This window comes from Calypte anna, chromosome 2, assembly GCF_003957555.1.
Source record: "Calypte anna isolate BGI_N300 chromosome 2, bCalAnn1_v1.p, whole genome shotgun sequence".
In the NCBI taxonomy this organism is placed as follows: Eukaryota; Metazoa; Chordata; class Aves; order Apodiformes; family Trochilidae; genus Calypte; species Calypte anna.
Window position 1 is genome coordinate 114,223,420 of NC_044245.1, and position 27,056 is coordinate 114,250,475.

A 27,056-nucleotide genomic window follows, 5' to 3' on the forward strand; every position below is an offset into this window, starting at 1 on the left:
TCCAGGCTCTGGTGAGCACCATGCTGGAGTTGGACTCCAGCTGCAGCTACTTGAGGAGTCATTGCTGAAGTTAGAGGGGCAGCAGCCAGGAAGCTGTTACATGAATATTATGGAAGTGCTGGGGAGATTGCATATGGAAAGTGTGGTTTTGGCCAGCACTGAAATCTTGAACCCTCTGACACAATAATGGGATTACGCTTCATTTTGGGCACTAGTTTTGGGCAGAAGGTGTGAAAGGGCTTCCTTAAATAAAACTCTAAGAAATACAAGTTTCCATAGGCTCAAAGGGCAATTTGCCAATTGCCATTTTGCCAAGCCCAAAATAAACAGATAACTTCATAGTGAGCTGCTTGTTGTACATTTTCTATGCATTTATTGCAATGCATGCTGTCATGGGAGCTGCATGTCTTTCCAAAGGAAGCACATTTCTGCACTACACACAGCTCTGTACACATGAAGAAGTCAGCAGTGTCCAACCCCTCTCACCCAGCTCACCTGTGGGGTGTGGCTTTGTCCTATTTTTTCTGCTGTCCCTAATATACACATAAAAGTCTTGGAGAATTCATAAGCTATTCAGCAGCAGCTCTCCCAGGAGCCCTTGAAGAGGTGAATCAAGTGTGCCCTTGGACACTGCCTTTACCATTGTCTGGTGATGACTTTGTGATTGATGACTTCACCAATCTGCTCCAAGGGAGTGACCTCCCCTTTGTGAACCCTCAGTTTCCAGCTCCATTGTGCCTCTGTCTGGAGCTCACCATCTGTGGCTCCAGCATTCTTCCACTCACATAGATCTCTGCATGAACCTGCCCTCCTCGTGCTGGTAAAGTGGACCTCACTGATAGCTATGGTGATCAAAGCTCCTGCCCATCACATTGCTGACTCCCTCCTTCAGATTGTGGTGTGTTACAGGAAACCAAAGCTATGAGCTTGACTAGCTGGCTTAGCCTACCATTTCCTTATCTGTTTTGTCAGATGTACCCTGTGTGGCCCAGCGTGGCAATCCCCATGCTGTGCAGTGAGCTCAGGACATGCAGAGCAGGACCCCAGACCACCCTCTTCAGCAACGTACAGAAACAAACAGAACTGTCATAATTCACTGGAGAACAAAGGCTGATCATTTTCTGCCTGAATTGAACGTTTCTTTGAAAAGTCTCATGACTCACCAAGTAGAAAATAATCCAGACGATTCTGTTTATTGTTACATTGGTTAACCTTCATTATTGCAAAACTGTCCTTAATTTCAGTAAGGTTCCTAGAGATGCAAATATCATTCAGCTCTAATCAGATAAACAATGTTAAGTGGAAAGGTTTGGGAGAAGTGCTCCTTTGTACCCCAAAATTACTTCTGAATTTGTGTAACACTCTCTTTGAACAATGGTTTTTATTAGCTTTGTAGATTGCACCTCCCCTCTGCAGAAAATATGGTTACTGACAGCACAAGAGATGATACAGAATAAAATTAAATCCAACATTCAAAACAACAATAAGTATTTCTACATATTAACATTCATACCAAGCTTAAAATTAGTACTATTTGGATCACAGACCACTATTTAATGCTGTGGCAAAGGAACTACATAGGCAATAATAATTACCATTTAAAAATAGTTAACAGTGTGAATTGGAAGATTTAATGTGTTTCCATCTTTTAACGTACGGCCCCATTCCCAGAATTTCACTGGACCGTGCGGACAGAGCAAGTGTCACAGCTGTCTGTCAAAGCTGAATTAGATGAAGACAAACAATACAGGCTTTGTGGTTCAACTGAAGCAGCAGCCTCAAAAGTTTCCATTTCTCATCTGAGGGCACTGTGGGAGCATTGTCTTCCCCCTCTCTGAAAAGAGAATGGAACAATTATGTTACTGAAATTCCTCTGCAGTGGGTCTGAAAGACTGTTTATGTCCAGCCAGGGAGACAGGGAAAACTAAAAACAGGGATTTCATGACAGCAGGTGGGGGTAGTTTTAGGGTGTACACTTCAGTGACATAATGATCCTGAGGCTTCTCTTTCAGGGTAAAGCCAGTGCTGGAAGATTTATTAGCAAATGGCAATAAAAATGTAAAGTTAAATGCAGTCATAGAATTATCAGCCTGAAACAAATCTTTAAAATTTGCTTTCTGAAGCAGTCAGATAATAGATTCTAATGTGGAGAGCACAGGGATAAGTCAGAAAGGAAAATATACCAGTCACAGAGAAATTTTCACTTTTTCATATTTTGGGGACCCCACCAAATGAAGTGCTGAGTACACAGCTCTCACAGGGGCCAAGTGAGCTCAGGAAACTGAAAGCAATCACCAAGTTTGTCCCTCCTAATAGCAATAATATTACTATTCATTAGCAGCAGATACATTACCACTTGGTTTCATGAAAACAGATATTCATGTACTTCAGCATAACCTCAGTTTATGCTTAGGTTGCCAAAATGCTCTGGTTCAGAAGTGGTAGGTATGAGAGTGCCAAACCATTTCATTCTCTTGTCCTAATAATCTCCTTTTTTTTTTTTCCTGAGTTTATTTTAGTGTTAACTACAGCTCAGTACACACACATAAAGAATTTGTAAATGCTTGGGTGCACTTAGTGACCTGGGGCTACAGTTGCTTGCAGGAAGAGTAAACACATCACTAGAGAGTCCCATTCTCTTTCTTAAAGAGGAAGGGAGCATAGGGACAGTCAGCTAGTGGTAGTGATGGTCAGAAATCAGTATCTATCCACCAGACAATTTGTACCATGGCTTCTATGTGGTCCCTGCTTATCAGTCAATACTCCCAACAGTCAGGGAGTCTGGCAGCAGGACCATTTGATGGTCAGCTTCAAGAACATTCTACCAGAGGCCTTCTGAGGGAGGCTGTAAGCCTTTCACAGTTGGTTTTAGCCACAACACTTCATGTAATAGCAGAGAGGATTCTCATTGCTTCCTGGCATTTGGTATAAGGGTGTAAGATTAAAAAAAACATGCAATATTAATGAGTTATGCTCCATCTCTGGAAAAACCACTGGCATGCTTTTCATTGGGCTACTGATATGAAGGTGCAGAGACAAGATCCCTCCCTGAAGCGAACAGAAAGGTTCCTCTCGTGCTCAGAAGACACTGCATAAGGAAATATGACTGAAAAATCTAAGCAAGCTGAAAAGAAGCAAAAAACTGTGAAGGCAAACAAATGCTGTGACACAGTGACATTTTCTTAATCTCAGCACTAAACTAACTAACAAAATTGTTATATACACTGCAGTGAGCAGTATGTCTCTTCTTTCTAGGATAATCCCTAGTGTGATGTAAGGGTGATTGAGTATCTAATTACTCCTTCATTGAATGCACTTTTTGTGCATTTTTCACTAGTTTAGCTTAATGCTTTTGGTCCAGAAATCAGTCACTGAAATTAAGCTGAACTGAGATATCAGAAGCTATTTTACTAATGGCTTACTTTTTGAGAGAAGCCTAATTTTGAGCCAGTCTGAAGATTTCAATTGTGTAATATTTGTAATGTAAGTAATGTTCAACAAGCGATTGATTGTAGATATTGGTAGTGCTGTTATACATATTTACCCTTTATTCTTACATCAGTATAATTTTTCTACTATGCTAAATTAATAGCACTGTTCCATAAATGTGGTCAAGTCACAAACTGAAAATAACTGAGACCTATTACCACAATACTCATGGTTAATAAAAAAGAAATATTAAAAAACACTAATCAAAATTCAGTAATCATCAGAGAGCAAAATCAGACAGTTAAAAAATCATTTCTAAGAATATTTCTAATTCCCTCATATAATAATCCTATTTACTTCAAATTCTTCATAGAGAATAAATTTTCTTGTACAAAACTGGGATAAAAGCAAGACTGTAACTTTATCTCAGAAACAAGGAGCAGTGGCAGGAGCAAAGATTGGACCAAACCATTGTATTTTTAAGAACCAAAGATCCCAATGTCCCCATAGTAATAGACAGAACACATTTTAAAGAAAATACATAAGAAAACTGCAGTGAAAATTATTGTTTTTCAAAGTCCTCCAAAAGTATTGAGAAAGTGTAAATAGATGGACTGGGGAGAAATGAAATAGAATGGCCATGATAATGTGCTCTTCCATCTGATAGGGAGGAAATACCCCATTGCAGCAGCTGTAGGTCAAGATCACTACACAAGATCAAAAACTTTCTTCTGCTACATAAAAGTAGTCAATCTGCTTTCTGAGGAGCTGTTCCTACTCTTTTGTCTTACTGTAGTTCTTAACATTATTGTCTCCTCCTCCATAACACTAGGACTAGGTTAAATCAAAAAGCTTAAGAGCTTAAAAAAAAAAAAAAAAAAAAAAAAGGGACATCGGTAGAAAAACCACATTAAGACTGACAACACATTACAATTGCCCTATGCCTTCCTAAAAAGAACTGAAGGTATGGCCAGGCTTGAATTCAATGTCTCAGAAAAGAGATCCTACTATCTCATGAATCCTTACCTTTCCTGAAACACTTGTGTTTCACTGAAATCAAAAATGTTACAATTCCTTGAGACTGCTATGTTCTGTGGGCATTTAGAATCATAGAAATGGCTGGGTTGGAAGGGACTTCAGAGATCATCAAGTCCAACCCTTGATCCACTACCTCTGCTGTTACCAGACCATGGCACTGAGTGCCACATCCAGTCTCTTTTTAAATATCCCCAGGGATGGAGAATCCACTACTTCCCTGGGCAGCCCATTCCAATGTCTGATCACCCTCTCGGTAAAGAAATTCTTTCTAATGTCCAACCTAAACTTCCCCTGGCACAACTTAAGACCGTGCCCTCTTGTCTTGCTGAGAGTTGCCTGGGAAAAGAGACCAACCCCCCCTGGCTACACCCTCCTTTCAGGGAGTTGTAGAGAGTGATGAGGTCTCCCCTGAGCCTCCTCTTCTCCAGGCTGAACACCCCCAGCTCCCTTCAGCCTCTCTTCATAGGATCTGTGCTCGAATCCCTTCACCAGCCTGGTTGCCCTCCTTTGGACCCGCTCCAGGACCTCAATATCCTTCCTAAACTGAGGGGCCCAGAACACAGCACTTGAGGTGTGGCCTCACCAGCGCTGAGTACAGGGGTAACACTGAGCTAACTAAGGAGCACCTTTCTTTCTTTTGAGCTCTGGTGATGCTTTAAAATCTTTTTAAAATTACAGTAAGTTTTGCTTTATAGCACTGTTCTGTCATAAACCATGGTGTTATTTGTAAAACATTGCTAACAACAACTACTGAAGGCCTTCACTTCCTCCAGTTACAATTACCAGTTGCAAAGACATTTTCAGTATACAATCCAAATAACTTGGTCATTTTGCTTGCTATTTATTTTCAAAACATTGCTGTCTGCTTACCATGACTTTGCATACTTCAACTGAATTGTCTTTAATATAAAAGAACTGGAATCACAAATTCTGAACTACTCAGATTCTCAGTTCCAATGGAGTAATAACTTTCTGCTTCAAAACCTGAGTGATTTAATTTAGGTAAAACAAAGTGCACTCCCACTGCCTAACGTATAATATCACCAAAGAAGGAATGCATATTGTAGGCTTTCTTGTCTGGCTGTGGTCAAACACATATACCTGTGTGTCCTCCTAAATACTGACATTTGGGAGCTGTATTTTACACATACTGATCTAGAGTCTCTGTATTTATAGAAACAAAAGATACAGTTTTATCAAAGAAGACTGAAGCTTTCCACTCCTTCACCTCTACACTAATTTGCAGAATTTTGTCCATAAGTGAAAATCACATGGTAGAGTTTCAGTGTGTGTGTTCCCACTTTTGTGTTGAAACAGGGAATAAACATGCTGGGAGGGTGTTTTTTATGACAGGCATTCCTGGTTGCATTATTACTTCCCAAGCAACAGTGCACAAAGCATGCACGGTTTATGGCAAGCAGCTGGAAATGATACTCTCAGAATCCTTTTCATAAAAAAAGCTGATGATAACAGTGCATTGTGGATAGCAAATAATTTGTGATGCTGACAGTGAGTCACAGGTCAAGAAGTTTGGGAGCCCTTGCTAGCATGAAATATCGTATTTGAAGCACAAGCATGGGTCTGATTCCTAGGCTGCTCTAACATTTTTTTAGCTTTGAAAAGGAAGTTCAATATTTAGTTTCTTCTTTGCTTCTTCTCTTCATGCTAAGGGATTTTTACTGTTTTCCATTCCTCCACCAATATTTGTGTATTTCTAAGAAAAGCTCAGTAAAGGACTGAACAAGGATGACTGCAATATGGTACTCATTCTGGAAATGGATACAACTCAAAATGGTTTTCTTCCTCAGCTGGGGCTTGATCACTCCCTAAAGTGATGCTCTGGCCTGAACACAGGATAAATTCCCCCTCCAGCAGTGATCAGTCTATGACTTGTGGGCTGCCTGCAGTTACCAAACTCCCAAATTGTGTCTCCTGTGTCACTGTTATGTCACACAGGAGGAGATGTGTTTTGCTACTCTCTAATTTGTCTCCTCACAAGAGGTAAAACAATTGAGACAGACACTACAGGGTTAATTTACAATCTCAGTGCACATCCTACTCCCTGCTTGACAACAAAGTAGGAGGAAGCAACCTGAAAGGGCATCATCTTCCAGCTATTCCTGAAGGTCTTGATCCCCTGACTGCTCCAAAAGTTTTGGTATCTTTCCAGTAGGTTTCTCATTATGGCATGTGGCTCAAAACAGAGGTGCTTGGCTCTCTGTTCTGTAGTCCTGCACTCAGATGTAAGCACATTCTCAAGTACTCTGAAGTGGCAGCAGAGTGTTGGGCACTATACATAAGCTCTTAAAAACAGGAGAACAATAGTTGGGTTTGTTGATAAGGTGACGCTGAGTTTCTTTCAAAGACTGAAACTTAACAATTAAATCAACCATCTTTTAAGCACAAAATGTAAACTCATGGAGACAATGACTGATGAAAAATCACTTGCGTAGAAGCAGCATAAATACTGGTATTTTGTCAAATCTAGGAAATTGGTGTTTGTGTTTCTAAAGAACTAGTGTTTATAATCCTTGTGTTGTTTTTTTTTTATTTTTAACCAGGAAAAAGAGAAGAATGGTCATAGTAGCCTAATGATGCATGCTGATGAAAGCTCACTCGAGCTCTGGATCTACACAACAGAAAGCATAAAATCCCCAAGTGTTGCTGCTTCCACAGAGCAACTTGCTTGTAAACTTCAGGAACTTCAAGGTCTATTACTAAACTGGGAGTAAAGACACATATTGTTTGGTAATTTAAACCTCAATTCAAATACAAAGTTCATTGAGATGTCCCTAGGCAAAGAAGTACAGACCACAGCATGGTTTGTTCCTCAGTGGCAAGGTACTGCTCCATACCTCACTCTGTATTTGAATGTTTATATTCATTATATTCTATATATTCTATATATTTATATGTTATATTATATGCATATATTTTATATTATATATATTTATATTCTTTATATTCTATAACCTGCTCTGACCATACAATGAGCAATGCCAAGCTCATTACCACTGGAAAATAATGATCCACTGTTAAACTGTCCTATGGAAAAGGCACCATAGTATTGCTGCCACAAGAGCAGCTCTGCAGCTTCAAAAGAAAGTGATTTGCACTATTCCCTCACTATCCCTTCCCTGGAAGTGTTCAAGTCCAGGTTGGATGAGGCCTTGAGCCACCTGGTCTGGTGGGAGGTGTCCCTGCCCATGCAGAGGGGCTGGAACTAAATGCACTTTCCCATCACCACATTGCTCTCTCTCCTTACTGGGAAACCAATGCTGTGTCCATTTCTGTTTGTTTGCTCAGACCTCTCAGTAGCACACAGACAGTCTCTGCAGTATCAGCTATGCAGCCTTTGTTCCTCACACCCTAAATTATTTCTTCCTGTTCCTTAGGCCTAGAAAAACCTTGATAATTTCATGATGTAATTTATTTTTCCCTCTAATCTTGGATGTACAACTAGGAAATTAGTAATTATATTAAGAATGAGTTTTAATCCAAGTTATTTTCTGCTATCATAATTTACCAGATATGGGATAAACTTGCAGCTACTGGCAATCTGAGCTCTACTAAAGATGTGTATTACCTACAAATGTGCACATGCAATTGTGAATACAAAAACTGGTACCTTTCCATGAGTTTTTGATAGAGTCACCAAAATACGTTCAGAACAGCTAGAGTAACACAGGTAAGTAAAAAGAGTAAGCATAAACTGTCATCCCACTTGGGAGACAATTCCTCATTTAGGGATACAAAAATAAATTTTTGTGCCTCAGATGTGAACTTTTGAGGCAACACATTGAAGACCATATTCTTTATGCTACTGGTTATACTCAGTGGAAAGTAAATTAAAGCCTACTGCTTTCAAAAGAAAATATTCTTTCACTATAACTTGAGCAAGTTATTCTTCAGCACAAGGTCTTGTATGAAAAACATCTCATTGATTCCAATAACCAGGCACTTACTTGACCTCCTCTTGGAAAATGGGAGCAATGTCATTCAACTGTCCTATGCATAGAATCATGTGATTACACCCTGATTTATAAAGGGATGAAAACTTGTAGGCATGCCACACTGAATTCAGTATTAACAACAATTCAAGTTGTTATTCAAGTGTTTGAAATCAGAGGTCTTGCTCATGTACACATAAAGCTATTCCACTGAAGAAACAGAGGGGAAAGCCATGTCTATCAAATCAGTTGCATGGAAAGTAATAAGAATTAAGGAGAGGGTAATAAAACCACTGGAAATCACAATCACATATTCTTCATGCTACTAAAAAAGTCTTTATCCATGAGGCAAGGTGACAAGCCCCAAAATAGTATTGCCTACTGGTATACTCACAATTCACATGTTTAAGTATAGTGATTCAGCACTCAATTTGCCAAAAAAACCTGCAATAAAATGGAAGATTTAAGGTTTTTCTTCCTTGATTTTCAGGAGTGATAGTATCTAGTGTCTCCATTGTTAAGCTTTGCTGTATAACAATGAGAAGTACAATTCATTTTCTGACATCACCTGAGATTATCAAGAAATACCCTGATACTAAAAGGCAGAGCTTTGAGTCAAGTATGAAGTATCAAAAAAACCTATCAGTGACAGTGAGGAAGTCACAAAATTTTCATTTCACTCTTTTCTTTCAGAAAAGGAGCTGGGCATCCTGGTAAACAAGTTGAACATGGGCCAGTAAGGTACACACTTCCACAAAGCTCAACACCCTCCAGGACTCCACTATGAAGAACATTGCCAGCAGGCGGATGGAGATGATCTGTCACTTATAATTAGGACTGACAAAACATCTGGAGTAATGGGTCCTGTTCAGGGTTCCTTAATTCAAAAGACACATGAGCATATGAGAGTGAGTCCAGAAACAGGGCACAAATATAATTAAGGGATCCTGGAAAGACAGACTGAGAGAGCTGGGACTGTTTAGCTGAGAGAGGTTTCAAGCAGGATCCTATCAATGTTTATTAATACTTTATGAGCATAAATATAGAAGATGGCACCAGATTACTCAATGACATCCAATAAAAGGAGATGAGGCAATCAGTACAAATTTAAACACAGGAAATTTCATTTACAACTAAGAAAACACTTTTTCCCTGCTAGGGTGGTCAAACATAGGTAGAGTTTATTCAGAGGAATGATGGATTCTTCATCTTTATAATCCTCAAAACCAGCTGAACAAAGCCCTGAGCAACCTGCTGTAATTAACACTACTTTGAACAGAAAATTGGACCAGTGGATCTCCAAAAGCACCTTCAAAACAGAATTATTCTGTGATTCTATTTTTTAAAACTGAACTCAATTTTCTCACTTTCCATGTCTGAAAGCCAATCTGTACTGAGTTTTCTCTGCAAATTCCTTAAAATGTAACTGGTTCTACCACTACTGGATAAGACTTAAAGAGATTAGAAATAAGGAAAAAAAATTATTTTCCAAAAGAATCTTATGTGAAAACTTTGGCAACTGCAGGAGAGAAATGATGTAAAAGCTGTACTCTAGAGGATGCATTTAAATAACACACACCTAACAAAATCCAAAATTAATCCCAGTTAATCTCAGAGATGCATTTTTAGTATAAAAGCAGAGTCAAAACAGCAACAAACTTATTCTAAAGCCCACTGCACTACAGAGAGCAGTGAAGCTACAAAGTTCTACCTGTTTTTTCCTCCTGAAGTCTCCATTTAGATCTTGGTCAAACTTTATTCTAGAACTGTTGGGAGGCATTTTGAGATTTAAGCTTTCCCATGACAGAGCACCATTTAAAAAATAAAATTATAAAAAGAAACAAAAATCCGTTCTTTACCTGAGATTACAGACCAGGATATATCATGCTTGTGTCATCTCTGCTTTCATTTCAACAAACTACCACAAACTGTATCAAATATCAACAAATGCCATTTGATCATAAACCACAAAGGTTTCAGCTCCATTGAGTTTTCAATCAAGGCAGATGTCCCGAAAAACTGCGGGCACAACATGCATAGAGCCTGCACTCTGATTCATTCAAAACTCACATCTTTCAAGCAACCTCTTTCAACTCTTTTGGAAATGATTTTTAACTTTTTTTCTCTGACAGAGTGATGAGGTCATGAAAACCTAATTTTTCCTCAAAGTTCTTCAAGTGGCTGCACCACACTGGCTTGGAATAAAAGAAATTATTGAAAACTCCACCGACAGGAGTTCCAGCAGCCTTGAGAGAGGGGCATCACCTTAGAAAAAATGTTCACCAGTGTGTTTGTAATTGTAATATTCAAGACATACCAGAGTTGTAAAATAAAAGGTAATCTCCTCTTTGAAAGGAGAAAGGCTCTCTCTTGGATCACTAGGTAGATGCCACCCTGCCAACTATTACCTCCTCATCTACTCCAAGCCTTCACTGCAATATTCAGCCAATGTCAGCAGTCACAGCTTACGGACCACTACCCATTCGCATTTGTGAGGATGTCTGGGGTCTGTGTGAGGACCTATTTCCCAACACCTTCCTCCTGGAGAGATCTGTGTGAAGAAATCACTACAAAGTAGGTTGTATTATTTTCCTCCCTTTCTCTCATTTTGCACAGAGGAGAAGTGATCAAAGCCACACAATTCCTTTTTACATATATCTAGTTTCCAGCTCCCCAGAGACAAACTCAATAGCAAGAATATATTGTGAAACCTTGGCTGGTTCACTGTTACTTAGACTGGTGCATCCAAAACTAAAAAGAAGACCTGGCCAAATGAATTTCCCATAAATGATTCAATCAGGTGTAGAGAGCCAAATGCCATTTCTTCTCTGGGCTACACAATACCAGAAGTCACAGTGCTTGGGAGCCCATAATTAGCATAGCCCTATAGTGAGGGCTATCATTTTACATTCCATCATTTGGGAATTAAAAGTGCTGACCATTTTGTGAAGCGTGGCCAAGATAAATCTTATTATTTAAAACAAATCTTTATCAAAGTATTGACAAATGTAATAAAATTTCAAACATTAAAGCAAAAGAGAATTTTTTACATTTCAGTTCCACCGTTGTAAAGGAAACTCTTTCATGCTTAAATTTCAAACTCAGTGTGTCAAGTAATTTCACTGTTACAGACTTGAATTACCTGCACTGGCCTAAGGACAATATTCACTCTCTGAGAAAAATTGTACTTTTATATTGCTATGATTTTCCCAACTAATTTTCATACAGAAGTCAGGATAAATTTGAAACATCCATTTCAAGATTAAAGTAGGCAATATTTGGTGACTGCAGAGAACCATGTAATTGAGAACTGGTCTAAGGGATGTGCTCAAAATTAAATACTGGAATGAGAAAACAATGTTAATAAAAGGACCAGTGTTTTACTTTCTTTGCTTAATTTCTGGGATGCTGATATTAAATAGGGTTATAAAATACAAATAAAACCTTACTTTAAGGATATTTAGATGCATACACTATATTGAATGCTTACACTGTATGAGAAGACTATGAAATTGTTTGCCACTATCCCAACAAATTTATTAACTTCTGTCACATATAGGAGGAAAGCTAATCTTTCCACTCTGTTTTAATGGATTTGATTTTGGAAGCACTGAACTATGAATATCTTCTAAGGGTTATCTGTTGCCTGATCATTTCTTACCTTCATAGGAAGTTGGGGGCTGGACCCAGGGCATGCTCTGAAAAGGCTTAACTCCACAACAGAGCCTGAAGTGAACCACAGAATCACACTGTTCACGCAGGTAGGGCAAGAAGGTAATGTACAAATAAATGCCCTTACTCAAAAGTGTGTAACAAAAACCTTTCAGCAGCATGCCTCCAGGTGAAACTCTGGATGAAATGGTTCTCTTGTGCTTGCATAGCTTTAAAGATATGGGTAGATTGGAAAACTGTGCTTTTATATTATGGATTCTGCCAGTAAAATAGGAAAATGGGGAGTACCCACTGTTTTTATTATTTATATAAAGTTTATTGTATGATAATAGATGGAAAAAATTACTATATTATAATGTAGTAGGACGTATTAAATAAAGCAAGTGAACAGATTCATTCTTTTCTTGAAGACTTCCCAGCCTGGCTTTCTTAGTATTGGCAGATCCTGCTCCTACAGAGGGGTAATGACCTCAATGACCTTTCCAGGCCCCTTCCAACCCCTAACATTCTGTGACTCTGTGATCAGCATCAGGACATTTCATTACAAAATCAACCATAAATGTTGGTGTCTTGACTACTACTAACTAGTTAGAAGTACTACAACAACTACAACTAACTCGTTGTCTCGACAGCAAATTTTCTTAACTCTCTAAGAATCCCCTTCCAAGGTTTTGCAGTAAAACACTAATTAATGAGATAGAATGAGATTTAGAAGCAACTGTTGAAGATTGAGTGAATTTATCTTTTAACTGATAGAGGCTAGAGAAACATGACACAGGAGGTTCTAACACCTGAAGTGGGGATAATGCAGGTTCACATGTGTATTAGCTCTTATGCACTGAATCCAACATCATCCTTAAATTCTTGCTCTGTGAGCCAATGAAGGCTGAAAAGACCATGGAGGATGAGAAGCAGCAGCTGCTTGGATGAGTGAAATATTAAAAATTCGCCATGACAAAATTTAATTAATTTCCTCTTGTATCTGCACTGGTTCTGCCCAAGATTCAGTCTTGTTGGGAATGAAGAGCATTATAGAGCAGGGAGAGGGGATACAAAACAACAAAATAAAAAGGCCTCCTATGAAAATGAAAGCCCTCCTTCCAGAACTACTACCCTGCTTTTTAACAGATAATACTAGAAAGATTCACTAATGACTGATCTCCCAAGAACATGACAAGAAATCAAGTAATGAACATCAGTAAGTAGGGAAATGCACCACATGGGCATATTGAGCTGTTACTCACTGCAGTAGGAGAAATTTAAAGCTACAAGAAGTAACTGTGTGTGATCCATCTCTGCTGAAGTCAATACAAACTTTGCAATTCCTTGATCACACATCAGATTCCAGACAGTAAAGAACCAATATCAATCTCACTATTATACAGCAGAACAAAATAAAACAGTACAGAGTAAAAATTTACAATTGTGACAATATATCATAATATATATATCAGTGCATTCTCTCCTTTAGCTTAATCTCCCCTATGAAAATTAATTCAATGTTTGATTTTTCTGCTAAGATTTTACTTACTTGCATGAAGATTTTTGTTGTTTCTCCTCTTCTGCTACTGAAATGCAGCCCTGATAACTCTATCACTAAGTGGCTGAGTTGGTCTGAAGTTATCTCCCAGGATTCCATCACAACCCTCCAAAAGTTCTGCCCCTTTAACGTGTGTCCTCAGTCTACGAAATTCCTCTATCTGAAAGGCAGGAAAACAGACAGGAAGAAGCTGAAATGCATTCTGCACTCTGGGCTATTGATCAAAATGAGGCTTACCCAGCCACTTCTGAAGCTTTGAAACTTGTAGTGTTGAGGTACCATATATGAAGGTATACATCAATAATAACATTGTCATTTAGTTGTCAGTACTATCAAAGCATTTAACATACAGAGAAAAATAAGAACTTTTATGCACATGGCTTGGCAAGCCTATCTTTTTCTTTTTAGTGAGTTTTTAAGGGGTCTATAACCATCTTAGCTATTATAGATTACTCCAATGAATCCATCCCACAGTTGTGATATGAGAGTAATCAGTCTGGTCTTCCTCAAAGCAGTGATTTTCAGGAATTATTTGTTCAGCTATAAATTGTGTTTTGTTTTTGGTTGGTTGTTTGATTTGTTTGTTTGTTCACTTTTCCTATGATTTATTTGCTGTGTGAGATTATTGCTTCATTTAAATTTAATTAATATTTAAATAAAAAGCCTTTTTTTAAACCAGAACAATTCTGAACAAACTCTTGGCTTTAGAGGAAGCCTGAAAATATTTTTTTTACAAAAGAACCCACTTCAAAATTTCTGCAGATGGAGGTGCTAAGTGTACTTAGAAAATCAGATATCGTCATAAATCAATATAAAATATTTTAATTAGTTCAAAACAAATGTGTTTCCAGTTCATAAATTCTTTTTACATTTTTCTAAGTATAATCATCAAGTGTAGGGAAAAATATGAGCAGCTTCCATCTCCATCCCTAGTATCAGCAACAAGCTCTGTGTGACAAAATCTAAGGAAATCAATGCGTAAGTAAGCGACAGAAACCTTATTATTCTACAGTGCTGTTTTTAAGAGTCTGGTATTTTAAATAAGTAGGTATAATGACTAAAAAAAATCGTGTTTGTGTTTGCTTTGGTATATTGACAAGCTGTCTCAGCTGGATACTGCAAGGCTGTATCCAGGCTGACTGGCTTGGCCTGAGCTTTTGTGCTTGTACTGACCCTGTGATGCACCACAATCCAGCTCAGATAGAGCTTGAAGCTGAAGCTACACAGAAAGCAAGACAGACCCTGAAGTATTTAATAATTTTATCTTTTAAGAAATTACAGAGTTAATTTCTCCATGAAAAACACCCTATGAGAAATTACAGAGAGAATCATAGAATCACAGAATAATTTGGGTTGGAAGTGTAATTTCAGAATTAAAAGAAATGTGGTACTAAAGAGCAGGTAATGAGGTAATGACAATTTTATTCTTATATTGCCTGCAGAGAATACTTTCTTACTGTAACCTGGGAGACAATTGCCTTCACTGGTGTTTTCCACTCTACAGCAGAACTGATAGAGACTTATTTACTTGATTTAGAGACTCTCTCTTCTCTGTACTTAGAAATCAACACTCAGCTTCTTGCAGCTGAGATATAAGGCAACTGCTTAGACTGAGAAGATAAAAAGCAGAACAAACTGGAGGTTTGTTCCTTGGAGGTAATTTTAGAGACAGAACTCTGTTTCTAAAGATTGTTTGTTTGTTTAAAGCTGCAAAACAAAAAAACTGAAAACAAGCCCATTGCAGGCTTGGAACTGAAAAAGTGTTTAGGAGTCAAGTGCTGGTAAATCAGCGAAAGGATTTTGTAAAGTTGCCTTCTTTCACCATCTGAATCAGCTCTGCAGAGTCTGAAATAATTGTCCTTTAGGAAGGAGCATTTTACAAGAATATTGGCTTTTGTTTGATCTTTTGAGAATGAGGGACTTCAAACAAACACAGATGAAGGAGAGGGAAGAGCAGACTCTGCACAGTTGGCATTTGTGAGCTGTCTCCTACAATAACTACAAATGCTCTGCCTCAATCCCCACGGTGAAATCTTTCTCCAGGAGGTACTCTTTACAAAGAAGCTGCCAGTTTCTTCAGCCAAGAAAGCAGGACTGACCTGATCCATCTGCCTGCTCTTTATAGTGTACAGGGAAGTCAGGAATCGAAGCATTAATCCAAGGTGGAAAAGCTTGTGAGTTCATCCATCTCCTTGTTCAGTCCTTCAGATCATGGTTCAGACACCTGTCAGAGAACCTCTATGGACATGGTGCTCTGCCTCCCTCCACATAAGCAATTGTCAGAAGAGGACACTACCTCTGCTGACATTGTTTTTCATATTAAATTTCCCTGGATAAAGCAATAACGTGTGTGCCCCACTCACCTTCCTTCCTCAAATACAAAACAACTTACTATGCCCTCCCAACTTTTCACAAGTCATTACGATGACGAACACCCTCTGGGGCATTTCAGGGGCATGCAGCTAAGCACCCTTGCATATTCACACTTTCAACAGGAATAGCCATTTATAAAAGTTTTGCTCATGCCCAGAAGACAATAAAGATGACCCAGGCCTGTTTTCACTGTGATTCAGGATTCAGTTCTAACCAGTGAGAGGGCAAATACATAATTTTAGCACTTTTACTGAGCAAAAATAAAGTTAAGTTGTATTTTGTACAATTCTGCAAGAAAATTTTTCACTTTTCCCTGTATTCGGATCTTGAACAATGCTATCTTTTGTTTCACATTAATATTTCCTAAGGAGTAGAATACACAAAGCAAAGATTTTGCATTTTTTTCTTTCCAAACATTTCTTCTATATGAGGAATAGAAGCATCATCCTTCTGTTTGAAAACTTCACATGCCTCCATGACACCTTCTAAGAACACAGACCTGTTTCCTAGTGAACAGAATACTATGAACCTCTCAAAGTGTTTTATTTCACAAACTACAGAAATTCTGCACAATTACCACTCCAGCTCCATATGCTTCTTACTATTTCTGTCCTTTAGGAGATCTTGGTTCTGAATGAGGTAGACAAAAGGATTAGAAACCTCACCATTCAATACAAAAGCAGTTAATTCTGCAATAAGTACAGAGAAATGACAGCTCCTTGCTGTATCATTGTTTAAAACCCCTACTCTGAGTAGGGCTAAAATAATGTACTTGTTTGGGGCTTCAGGGAACCACAAAGCACATTATCTACAAATGTCAATTTTATTTTTTTTTAAATATAGCAGAGAGCACAACCAAGTCTTCTTCAATTATTCCCTGCTCTTTACTGGCCTAAGAGGAGGGAATTTTTCCCATTGCATTTCAGCAGTGTGCATGCATTGGTGAGATGTCTCACAAAAAGCAGTCAACCCAGTTCTTTCTGGACTGTATATTTCAACATAAGACAAGTGAGGATGAGAAAAACCACAAAAGGAGGGCAGGAATAAAAAAAAAAATACTAAATATTACTATAGGATGCAGCTTTTCAGACAAGCTCCTTTCACTTTGGATAGTAAAAAAACTCTAAGAACCAAATTTGCAAAACCCTCACTCTCCAGGGGAGAAGAGTCACCTGCATGCTTTATCCAGACCTCACAGAACCACTCATGAAGGATAAAGCCTCTCGTCAAAGAAAATTATTTCCAGTGAGGAAGTAGCACTGGATTCCGTAAAGCACATCCTGAAGTAAAACATGAAGTAAAAATGATGGAGATGAATCTATCTACAAATGTCTTCAGGAAAAACCAAAAAGGGTTCTCCACTTTGCCATGGTCAGCCTATTATGCCTAATCCAAAATAGCTACTTCTCCATGGTTTCAAAAGAATCAAATATGTAAACATATAGATATGACCATGAACTAGAACTGTAATTTATTAAATTTTTTCCCTTATGAACCACAGTTTGTTAAGCTAATCAATATTTCTATGTTAACTACAGAAAATAAGGATGTGAATGAGCATCTTGTCTCCAATATATTAACTAGCTTCATCAAAGGAAAGCATCAAAACCTATTCTGTATCAGACTCTTCATTGCTACTTGTTATTGACACTCCAAAGTTTATTACTTTATGGACTGAAAAGTGAAAATATAAAGCTCTGAATTTGTCTCTTACTGGCTATAACCACAGATGCTACTAGTATTTATATAAATAGCTTAAAGTTTCATAATCTGTGAACATTAGTATCCCACAGAAGAACATTCTACAAGTTAATGATACTTGTAAAAATAATCTATTTAAATCCATTAGAAATACATTTGCCGTGAAATCTATGCTTTAATACTACAAGTAGATAATAAAATGCCTTTACCAGCCTTCCATGAATCATTCAGAAGGGTATGTGCATCCTCCTATTTTCCGTGGACAAAAGTCCTTAGATTTCTTATCTCTCCTTACAAATGGAATCTCTCACAGATACTTATGCCCACATCCACAAAAGAGGCCAGATACTTAATTGCAGCCAAAATGGTAATTACAAGTTAAAATCTTGTATTTCTAGGCTATAGCAAAATATTCTGGTACCCCAAAAATCTTATTTTGGGTATCCTGGAGAACTCCGAGTCCCTTTTTAACTTCATAATTACAGAATCACTGTCTCTCACTTACTTGTCTCCATATTTATTTTCAGTTGACATCTGAAAAGACAATCAAATATGATGCAAATAAAGGTTTTGTCCCACCTTTACAAAAGTCCTTCATGTCTTAACAAGTCTCTCCTGTACAACTGCAGACTTAATGCTGCTGCATTCCTAAGTAGCAGTCATTTATTTTTTTTCTAATTGATGCTGATCTACAACAAGTACAAAATACTGTGTATCATCTTGGTGTTAAGTCCACTGCAGTCCCTCTCTGCTTCAGTGTCACATCTCACCCGCATACTGTGTCAGTGGCAGGGGAAAAGCCCCTCCATGACTTGTATGCCCTTCATCACTGCAATGTTCTTCCAGGGTTTGGTCTATACCAATCCAAGTAATGAAGCAAAACAAACCAGCTACCCCTCACCTCAAGAAGGTCATAGTTAGGAATCACACTCTCTTCCCCAGGGGCTGCTAGGAGCTCTTTTGCCCAGGCACAATATTTTCTTCTGGAGACTTATCTCATTCACAACATGTTCCAAAATATTATTTACTTGTGGTAAATGAGCACATTTTATTAACTAACATTGCACTTCTCAGCTTAATTCCTCTTCCACTTCCCCTCTCCCCATCTCCCACCACGTGTGAATGGCTTTAACTGTGCCTTCCTCTGTGCACTGACAGGATTAAAAAGAGCCTACAAAATCTGCAACTAGCATGAAATAAAGTGTCATACAATGTCTCAGTGTAACAGCTGTGGTCTTTAACACTTCTGATTAAGTCCTCTTATTCATCCACATTGTCTCTGGACAATCAGCTGCCAAGCTAAAAAACAGATTAATGTCTTTAAAAGTTATTCTATTATTATTAAGTTACTATTAATCTAATTATTCTAAAAGTTACTATTATTCTAATAATGCCAACAGGGTTCTGTTTCTATTTATTTAGAAGTAAGCAGCCATATGACTCATCCTTTCATAAGCAAATAAATGCCAGATTCATGATGGGATACACTTTTAAGTTGCAGTTACTGTACATATAAGCATTTTGGGAGCTATTGTGTTTATCTTGTGATTAGAATTAGAATTCCATTTTCATATGAAAAAAACACTGCTAATTTCAAATTGCTAAAATTTTTTTAAAATGTGCTGGTATTACTAGCAAAGTTTTAGCTCATTAAAATTGAAATAACTTAAATCCCACCTTATCACCTTTTATACTTTGTTCCCTTCTGTTTATACATGCTTCAGAGCAGACAATGAAAAATAACACATTCAGCTTCAGGGATTCTAGATAGTTTAACTTAAAACACATTCCTCCAGATAGGATTCACAGGCTGTGGTAGAATATTCATCAGGAGTTTTCATTGTTTTTACTGGGATTATTTGTATACAGATTTGAAATGCTTTCAATAGAGAAGCTCCCATGACTGTTTATAATTTTAAAAATAGAAACACCTTTCAAATACATTTGTGTGAAATCCAATTTAAACAGGTAGCTTTCATTTAACATTTATTATAAAAGAGAATTATAAAAGAGCAAGTTAAGTTAAATACAGTTCAGTGCAACATAGCTAGCTTGCACTATGTTAACATTTTTCATTCTCTAGGACATAGTGTCTCCCTGTGCTTTTTGTTCCTTTAACATCAAAAAGCAGTGATATTTGAAAGCTTACATTACAAAGAACTGAATTTCTTTTGCCTACTGACTTTTCTTTTTCTTTCACTTTAATAAAGAATTATTTTAAATGCAACGATAAATGATAACAAGGTTTTTTCATCTCTGACCTTTGCATTGCTTTCAGTGACTCAAAAGGCTTAACCTTTACTTGAAAAGCCATGTACTGATCTAATGGGATCTTCAAGGAGAACAGATATAATGCCCTGATATATGTATTTGCACGCTATAACCTTTAGCTCATAACCATATTCCAAGTTCACTGTCAGCACAGCTGTTACCTGCACTTGGGACACAGTCAAAGGATAGCGAAATAATATCCAGGTGACACCTTCACTGCAGGGTGGGATGGTCAGAGAGCCCTCATACACCCAGTAGTCACGCAGAAGAGGATCTGAAATGAAAAGAAACGTGGGGTTTTAATGAGGTTAAGGAGGATAATGGTGTTTCTCAATTACGACAGATTATGATAGCCACAGGCTTGCTGATATGATTAAGTTAGTATGCAGTAAATTAATGTCTGAATTTATCATCTGCCAGGCACTGTCCACTACTTTCTCATGTACATGAGATTGTGGTCATTATATTAAAGAAACTCCCCCTTGCAGGTAAGTATTTGAAAAACAAACAAAAAAACCCACTTCATACATGTGGAGAATAACATGCACTATTCCTTTAACACAGCAATTAAATAATACAGTGGGAAATAACTCCTGTTAGTGTCAAAAGCTACAAGAGACATCCCATTTTGAAGGCAGACAAATTGTGTTGATCAAATTTTAACTGAATTCTGCATTTAGAATATGTCTGAAGGATGAATTTATTTCATTTCTTAGAAAAATTCAGTGAAAACAGCTTAAGCCAAACTTTTCACAATTCTGGTTACATGTTTTTTGAGATATACTGGTGTCTCCTAGCTTTGGAAATGTGAGTTGATTTTCACAGAGGAAAAAAATCAAGGTTTATTTAAGAATAAGCTTCTTTTATTGAGATTATAAACTTATTAATAGGTTAATAAGTAACTGCTAGAATAAACAGTTGTCTCAAGAAAACGTACAACTGTTTGTCTTAGCAGAGTTTCAGCTGTACACACGTTTGATTTTAATTATTTTAATTATAATTCCCCAGAAATTCCAGTCACACCATACTTCATAAGTGAAACTGCACAGGGCTGCCCTTTGCAGCTGACACTGACTTCCTGACACAGCTTAAGAAGTACAAATAAGAAAGTGCCTCCTTGCAAAAGAGGGGACAAGAAACAAGCCTTGAGAGGAACTGGAGGCAAAGGCTGGTTAATCATGGCATGGAGTGCTAGAGGGGAGGTTGTGACTAGCTTGTCAAGGACAGGATGAGAAGCTAGAACTGGAATAAACTTGCTCAGTTGATCTATCTTGTTCTTGCCATTTCACTACTAGTTCAGATGAATATCATTAGAATTAAACCTTGCTAATGAAGCTGTGATTGTCAGTGAATGGATTTTGGTTTGCTGGTGTAGTTTTCTTTCTCAGTTAGGGAATTACACAGAAAATCCACTGAAAGCATGTTGCACTGTCAAACACACAGAAGTTAAGAACTGCAAGAATTAATTCAGCCTGTCCTGTGCATGCATTGTGACACCATTTGCTTACATGACCACAAGCATCTTTTCTAGAGAACTTTCATCATTCACTTGCATAGATAATTTTCTTTAGAAAAGCATCTAATAACATTTGGATTTCTCAGTACAATATGTGGTCCTCAGTCTTCTTTTTCCCCACACTATTCAAACCCTATTTGTTAAAAGGACCACATAGTTTCATATTTCATATTTCTACTGCACTCACTTCTTCAGTGTCTGAGTGCTTCACAAACATGAATAAAATGATCCTTCCAGTACCTCAGTGTGGTGAGGAAGGACAGATTACACCCACACTTTTAAAGCTGGGGATCTGAGGCACAGAGAAGTTAAGGTCAAATGCATCTATTAATTTGAGGTGTTCAATATGAGATGCTTAGAACCAGATTTCTCAGAGTAGTTAACTCTCTATAGCACTTAATGCAGTCAGAGCACTGCTCCCATTGACTTCAGTTGGAGGTGTAAGCACTCAGCACTTCTGCAAATCAGCCCCCATGATCTGAAGTTAGGCACCTAGAAAATGAGGAACAAAAGGTTAGACTTAAGAAAAATCTGGTTTATGTGACTTGATCAGCATCAAACAGGAACTCTGAGGTATGGATCCTGTGAAAAATAACTTACGGTCACACAGTTACTATATAATGCGTATGCATGAAGGGGCACAGGCAGTCTTAATTCCTGCAATTCCTAATTGCTGAGCAATTGACTTCACAACCTAAACAGTATTCTTTTGATATCATTAATATCGTTTGATGTAGACCTGGTTACTTTGTAAAATTAAAGATTTTGACACTATGACACAGATTTTATCTGAGGATTCCTTGCAGAAACATTTGTCTTGTAGAAATTCTTTTTAAGTCTTTCTTTTTTTTTCTTTTTTTTTTAAGACAAGGTAGAGGAAGTGGTTCTTTCTTGCTATATGAAACTCAACTTTTAGCTATATGAATTTGCATTTGCCTCCCATTGTCACCACTCTTTGTGTGCTATACAATGGTCACTGCATTAAGGCACTGACTGCCTTTTGATGCTGCCAAAAAGCTACCTCAGTAAGTGGGTAACCTTAACTCCCTATTAAAAGCCAAAGTAGGAGTACACTCAGCTCTCCCTGCAGGTGGGATGAAAAATCATCTGGAAAACCAGCTACAGTGCTCCAAGCAGTGCATGGACTATAGAATCACATCCCATTCACATTTGGAAGCTGCAGATATATCACAAGTTCCAAAGGGACTTCATTCCTATCCTGAGGTGCAGACTGCATTACCACTTTATGGGACACACTCTCAGGCTTGCAGTTAGGCTTTGCTTTAGATCAAGATTGTCTCAGCCTCTGCAATGACCTAGTAATCCACCCACACAAAAGTAAGCAAAGGCACCTACCTGGCAATAAAGAGTTGGGATTAAAACAGGGTATTGTTTTGGACTTTCCCTGAAAAAATGAATACAAATCAATCTCATCTCTGTTTTCTTATTACAAGGATGATGAATGGAGAGGTAAAGTACACTGTGTGTGGTTACAGCATTAAGCCTTGAATTCCTGTGCAAAGCAACCTCATTAAGAGCCCCCATTTAATCATCATTGCATTTGTCTTTGGAGCTACCCAAACATGGTTTTTTTTTAATTCTATTTTAAATTTTACTTTTAAGGCTACCCCAGGAATTTGTTAGAATACCTGGGCTCCTTCCAGGTCCTAGCCTTGAAATTTTCTGCATGAAATTCAGGGGTTACATAAAAAATGAGTTCAAGACCAAAATGGGCTTTTCCTTGACTGATGTGGATGACTTAATAAAGTAAAACAAATTTCACATATTTAATGGAAGGAAAATGTATGTGTACCAGAAGTGTTTTATGCTGACCTTCTGAAAGTGATTAGTATAATGACAGGGACTTTCATGACCTTCCTCTTCTTGGCTGTCCTTTCAGTAATGAAACTACAGAGTTCCATACACTATTGTTTTCTCTGACAACTTCATAAACAATGAGTTTGTTACATTAAACATCATGACTTCAGTTTACCAGATATTAGTTGACTAAAAGAAGATTTTCAATTCCCTTCTAATAACAGCTTCTGATTTTTCTGCACTTCAGCATCCACTGAAGTGAATGGCTAATCTCTTCAGACCAATACAGAACATCTCATTAATACACCTCAAAATCATTTAGAATCAAAGGTAGCTATGATTATTTCTGTGCTACAGACAGAGACCATGAAACAGAGAGATGGAAGTAACTTGTTCAAGGTCATTTAGGACACCATCAACATTCTGGAGAGCACTTGTATCTCCTCAGTCCTGCTGGGCTTATCTGTTCCTTGGGCTCCCCACACATAAACCATCTGACAAGAGGGTGTTGTGTCTTTTTCTGATTTTCCACTGGAAGTTTATATGGGTGCTCAGTTCATTTATTCTTTTCCCCATCTAATTAAAACTAACTCAGTTTGGAAACACTGCTGCTGAGGTTGTTCACTGCACATGTTGCAGTGCTTACATTCACACTGACTTCATTACAATAACTGAAAAGGTAGCACTTGCAAGGAGTTACTGGTACAGAAGATCAGAACTTCTGGCCATCAGAAAAGGAAGCAACTATACACACTATAGATTATCTGAAAGTCCTACAAAATGCTGAGCTTCTGATGCAGGCCACAAAACTATGGCTTTTGCATGTGTTTTTACTCGAGTTGCATCTGAAATCCTTTACTTAGCTTCAGTGTTTCATAAATACCCTTCACTTCCTCACCCTCTGGTCCCTGAAGGAAGCATTTCTTCAGACAATGCCTTACCTTGTACTGGATGTCCTGGAGGACTTCAGTTACAGCCTTCAGGCCTACATGCTCTTTTCCTATCTGAAATACATAGCAAGCAAAGATGAGTTTCAGTATTTTGGTATTTCTGAAGCTGTGAGGCAAGACAGAGGTCAACCAGAACAGCAAGTTCTGTAGTTGCTTTTAGTTAAGCCACACAACCTTGCATTAACTGAATGAACTGATATATGCACTTCAAACAATAAAATCATGATAGTCACCAGTCAAAAGTAAACAAGGTGCAAATAACTTAAAAGCAGAGACAGAAACTCAAAGAACAAGAGAAAGAGCCACATCTAAGCCTGGCAGGTTTTGACTAAATCAGTTTTGCAGCACATAATGCAAGTGGAGTCAAAATCATGCTGCATTATGGCATATAAATGCCAAGGATATAGTTTGTCCTTACAAGTTTTTGTCAGAGGACAAAAAGAGAACAGAAAGGGACAGAATGAACAAACACAAAAGGCATTTTATGAATTCATTCCCATAATATTGCAAATCTGGCACAAGGTACATCTGAAGCCTGGGGGGAGTGTTTGCCTGCCTGCAGAAGACAGGATGGCAGATCCCCTCTCTCATGGAATCTCTGGGATCCTGCTCCCAGGGGCCTGCAGCACTGCCTTTACCAAACATCTTTAAGATCGGGTTTATAAAAGAAATCCATTCTAGAAATAAGCTATTCTTATTTTATATGAATGCTGTTCACATTCCATGCTGATTTCAGCTGTTTCCAATCTAAATCACCCATCCTGGGGCGACAGCTTCTACTTCCAGAACAACACTGGCAGAATAGGAAGTCTCAGAACAGGCTTGCACTTGATTTCTTTGCCAACATGTGCACATATGCAGCAAGGAATGAAGTGGGCATAAGAATGGCACAGATGGACCCTGAAAAATTTGTTTGCTTTTTGTATATCTTGAAAAAGAAAGCCACAGTAGTCACTGGAAGGAAACAACCGAATGTCAACAATATGTAGTTTGTCATTTCTAGGAATGTAAGTAGATGTTCCCTTGCTTCAGGATGGGATTTCCACTTTAAAACTTTTAAGTGGCTAAAGACAGTGAAATCATTTCAAAGATGCTGTTCCTAAATTAATAATCACCAAAGGTTGACCCTTAAATCAGTGAAAATATTTTCATTTAACTTAAAATGAGCTTTTTGAGAACTGCCATGCAAAACTATTATGTTTCCATGCCTGGTCACTGAATTTCCACTCCCTGTTACTTTAATAAATGGCATAGACACTATTTTTCCTATGTTAATTGTAATTATATGACACCTTTAATGAAAAAGCCTTTTGGAATGCTTACAAACTCTGGTGAAGGTGAGCAACCAGAAATGAAAAATATATCATTGAAGTTTCAGATTTATTTAAGAACTTAAATGTAACTTTCTATCAAACTTGAAGGTTACCTCTGCTGGAATTAGAAGGTGACTTACATAAGCAATTATCACACAGCCCTCTAGGATACAAAACTGAAGACTTTCTAACTTCCATTTTTAGCAGTTCTATCTGTATGTTGGCGCTGTAACAAATGTACGTTAAAATTCAAACAGAGGTAAAGCTCAAAGGCATTCATAAACTCGTTATGGAATATGAAAAATTAATAATATCACTGTGAAAGAAAATCCATTTGAACTAAGCACGAACTCTAACCCCCTTCCTCCAAACCCATTTAAATAAAACAGTTTGCCATTTCTCATGAGGAGGATGAGAATCTGGTGCTTGAGGACTCTAATTGAAAATCTTCTTTATAGGGTGCAGCCCTTGAAAAACCTTGAGAAACAATTAGATTATAGGCCTAACTTCCCAGCTTGAATTACACCCTCTCCACAGCAAGCTTTAAGCTCTTTAAACCCTCAGTCTGGCATTTTGGAAGAAGCAAATATGGTTCCACCCTACATTTGTCCTGGATAAAGAAATATATTTGTCACCGTTTTCAGAAAACACAGCCCTACTACCAGTTTTTGGCTGTGCCATTCAGTTAGTAGGGTGTTTTTTCCCCTCTTTCCTCCTCTCCTCTGTATATTTCTTTAAATAATAAAGGCCAAGTGCAAGGTTGTGCACCTAAGTCGAGGCAATCCCATGGATGAATACAGGTTGGGAGGAGAAAGGATTAAGGGCATCCCCAAGAAGAACTTGGGGGTGATGGTGGACCAGAAGCTTAACAGGAGTCATCAGTTTGCATCTGTAGCCCAGAAAGCCAACTGGGTCCTGTGCAGCAACAAAAGTGTAGAGAGCCTGTCAAAGGAAGGGATTCTTCCCCTCTGCTCTTGTGAGACCTCCCCTGGCGTACTGTGTCCAATTCTGGAGTCCTCAACATAAGAAGGACATAGAGCTCCTTGAGTATGTCCAGAGGAGAGACACTAAATGATCAGAGGGCTGGAGCACCTCCCCTATGAAGCCAGGCTGAGGAAGTTGGGGTTGTTCATCCTGAAGAAGAGGAGGCTCCAAGGTGACCTTACGACACCTTCCAATACCTGAAGGGGGCCTACAAGAAAGCTGGGATAGGACTTTTTGCACAGGTATTTAGCAAGAGGACAAGGGGCAATGGTTTAAAATTTGAAGAGGGGAGATTAAGATTAGATATTAGGAGGAAATTCTTTACACTGTAACAGGTTTTCCAGAAAAGTTGTGGTTGCCCCTGCTCTGGAAGTGTCCAATGCCAGGCTGGATGGGGCTCTGAGCAACCTGATCTAGTAGGAGGTGTCCCTGTCCATGGCAGGGGTGCTATATCTAAATGATCTTTAAGGTCCCTTCCAACCTAAACTATTCTATGGTTCT

The 27,056-nt window shown here is 38.2% G+C and overlaps 1 protein-coding gene across 1 annotated transcript in view; it reads right to left on the bottom strand.

The window, feature by feature from the left end:
- Window positions 1-1,177: 1,177 nt before the first annotated feature.
- The window catches only part of CA8 (carbonic anhydrase 8), a 50,096-nt gene continuing 24,217 nt past the window's right edge, over window positions 1,178-27,056 (bottom strand). Inside the window, exons 5-9 of the mRNA XM_030444542.1 lie at window positions 24,250-24,312; window positions 22,847-22,895; window positions 20,136-20,248; window positions 13,621-13,789; window positions 1,178-1,834 (exon numbers count right to left, since the gene is read on the bottom strand). Coding sequence (XP_030300402.1) covers window positions 13,655-13,789; window positions 20,136-20,248; window positions 22,847-22,895; window positions 24,250-24,312 — 360 coding nt within the window. The 3' untranslated portion in view covers window positions 1,178-1,834; window positions 13,621-13,654. The remainder of the gene's footprint in view (window positions 1,835-13,620; window positions 13,790-20,135; window positions 20,249-22,846; window positions 22,896-24,249; window positions 24,313-27,056) is intronic.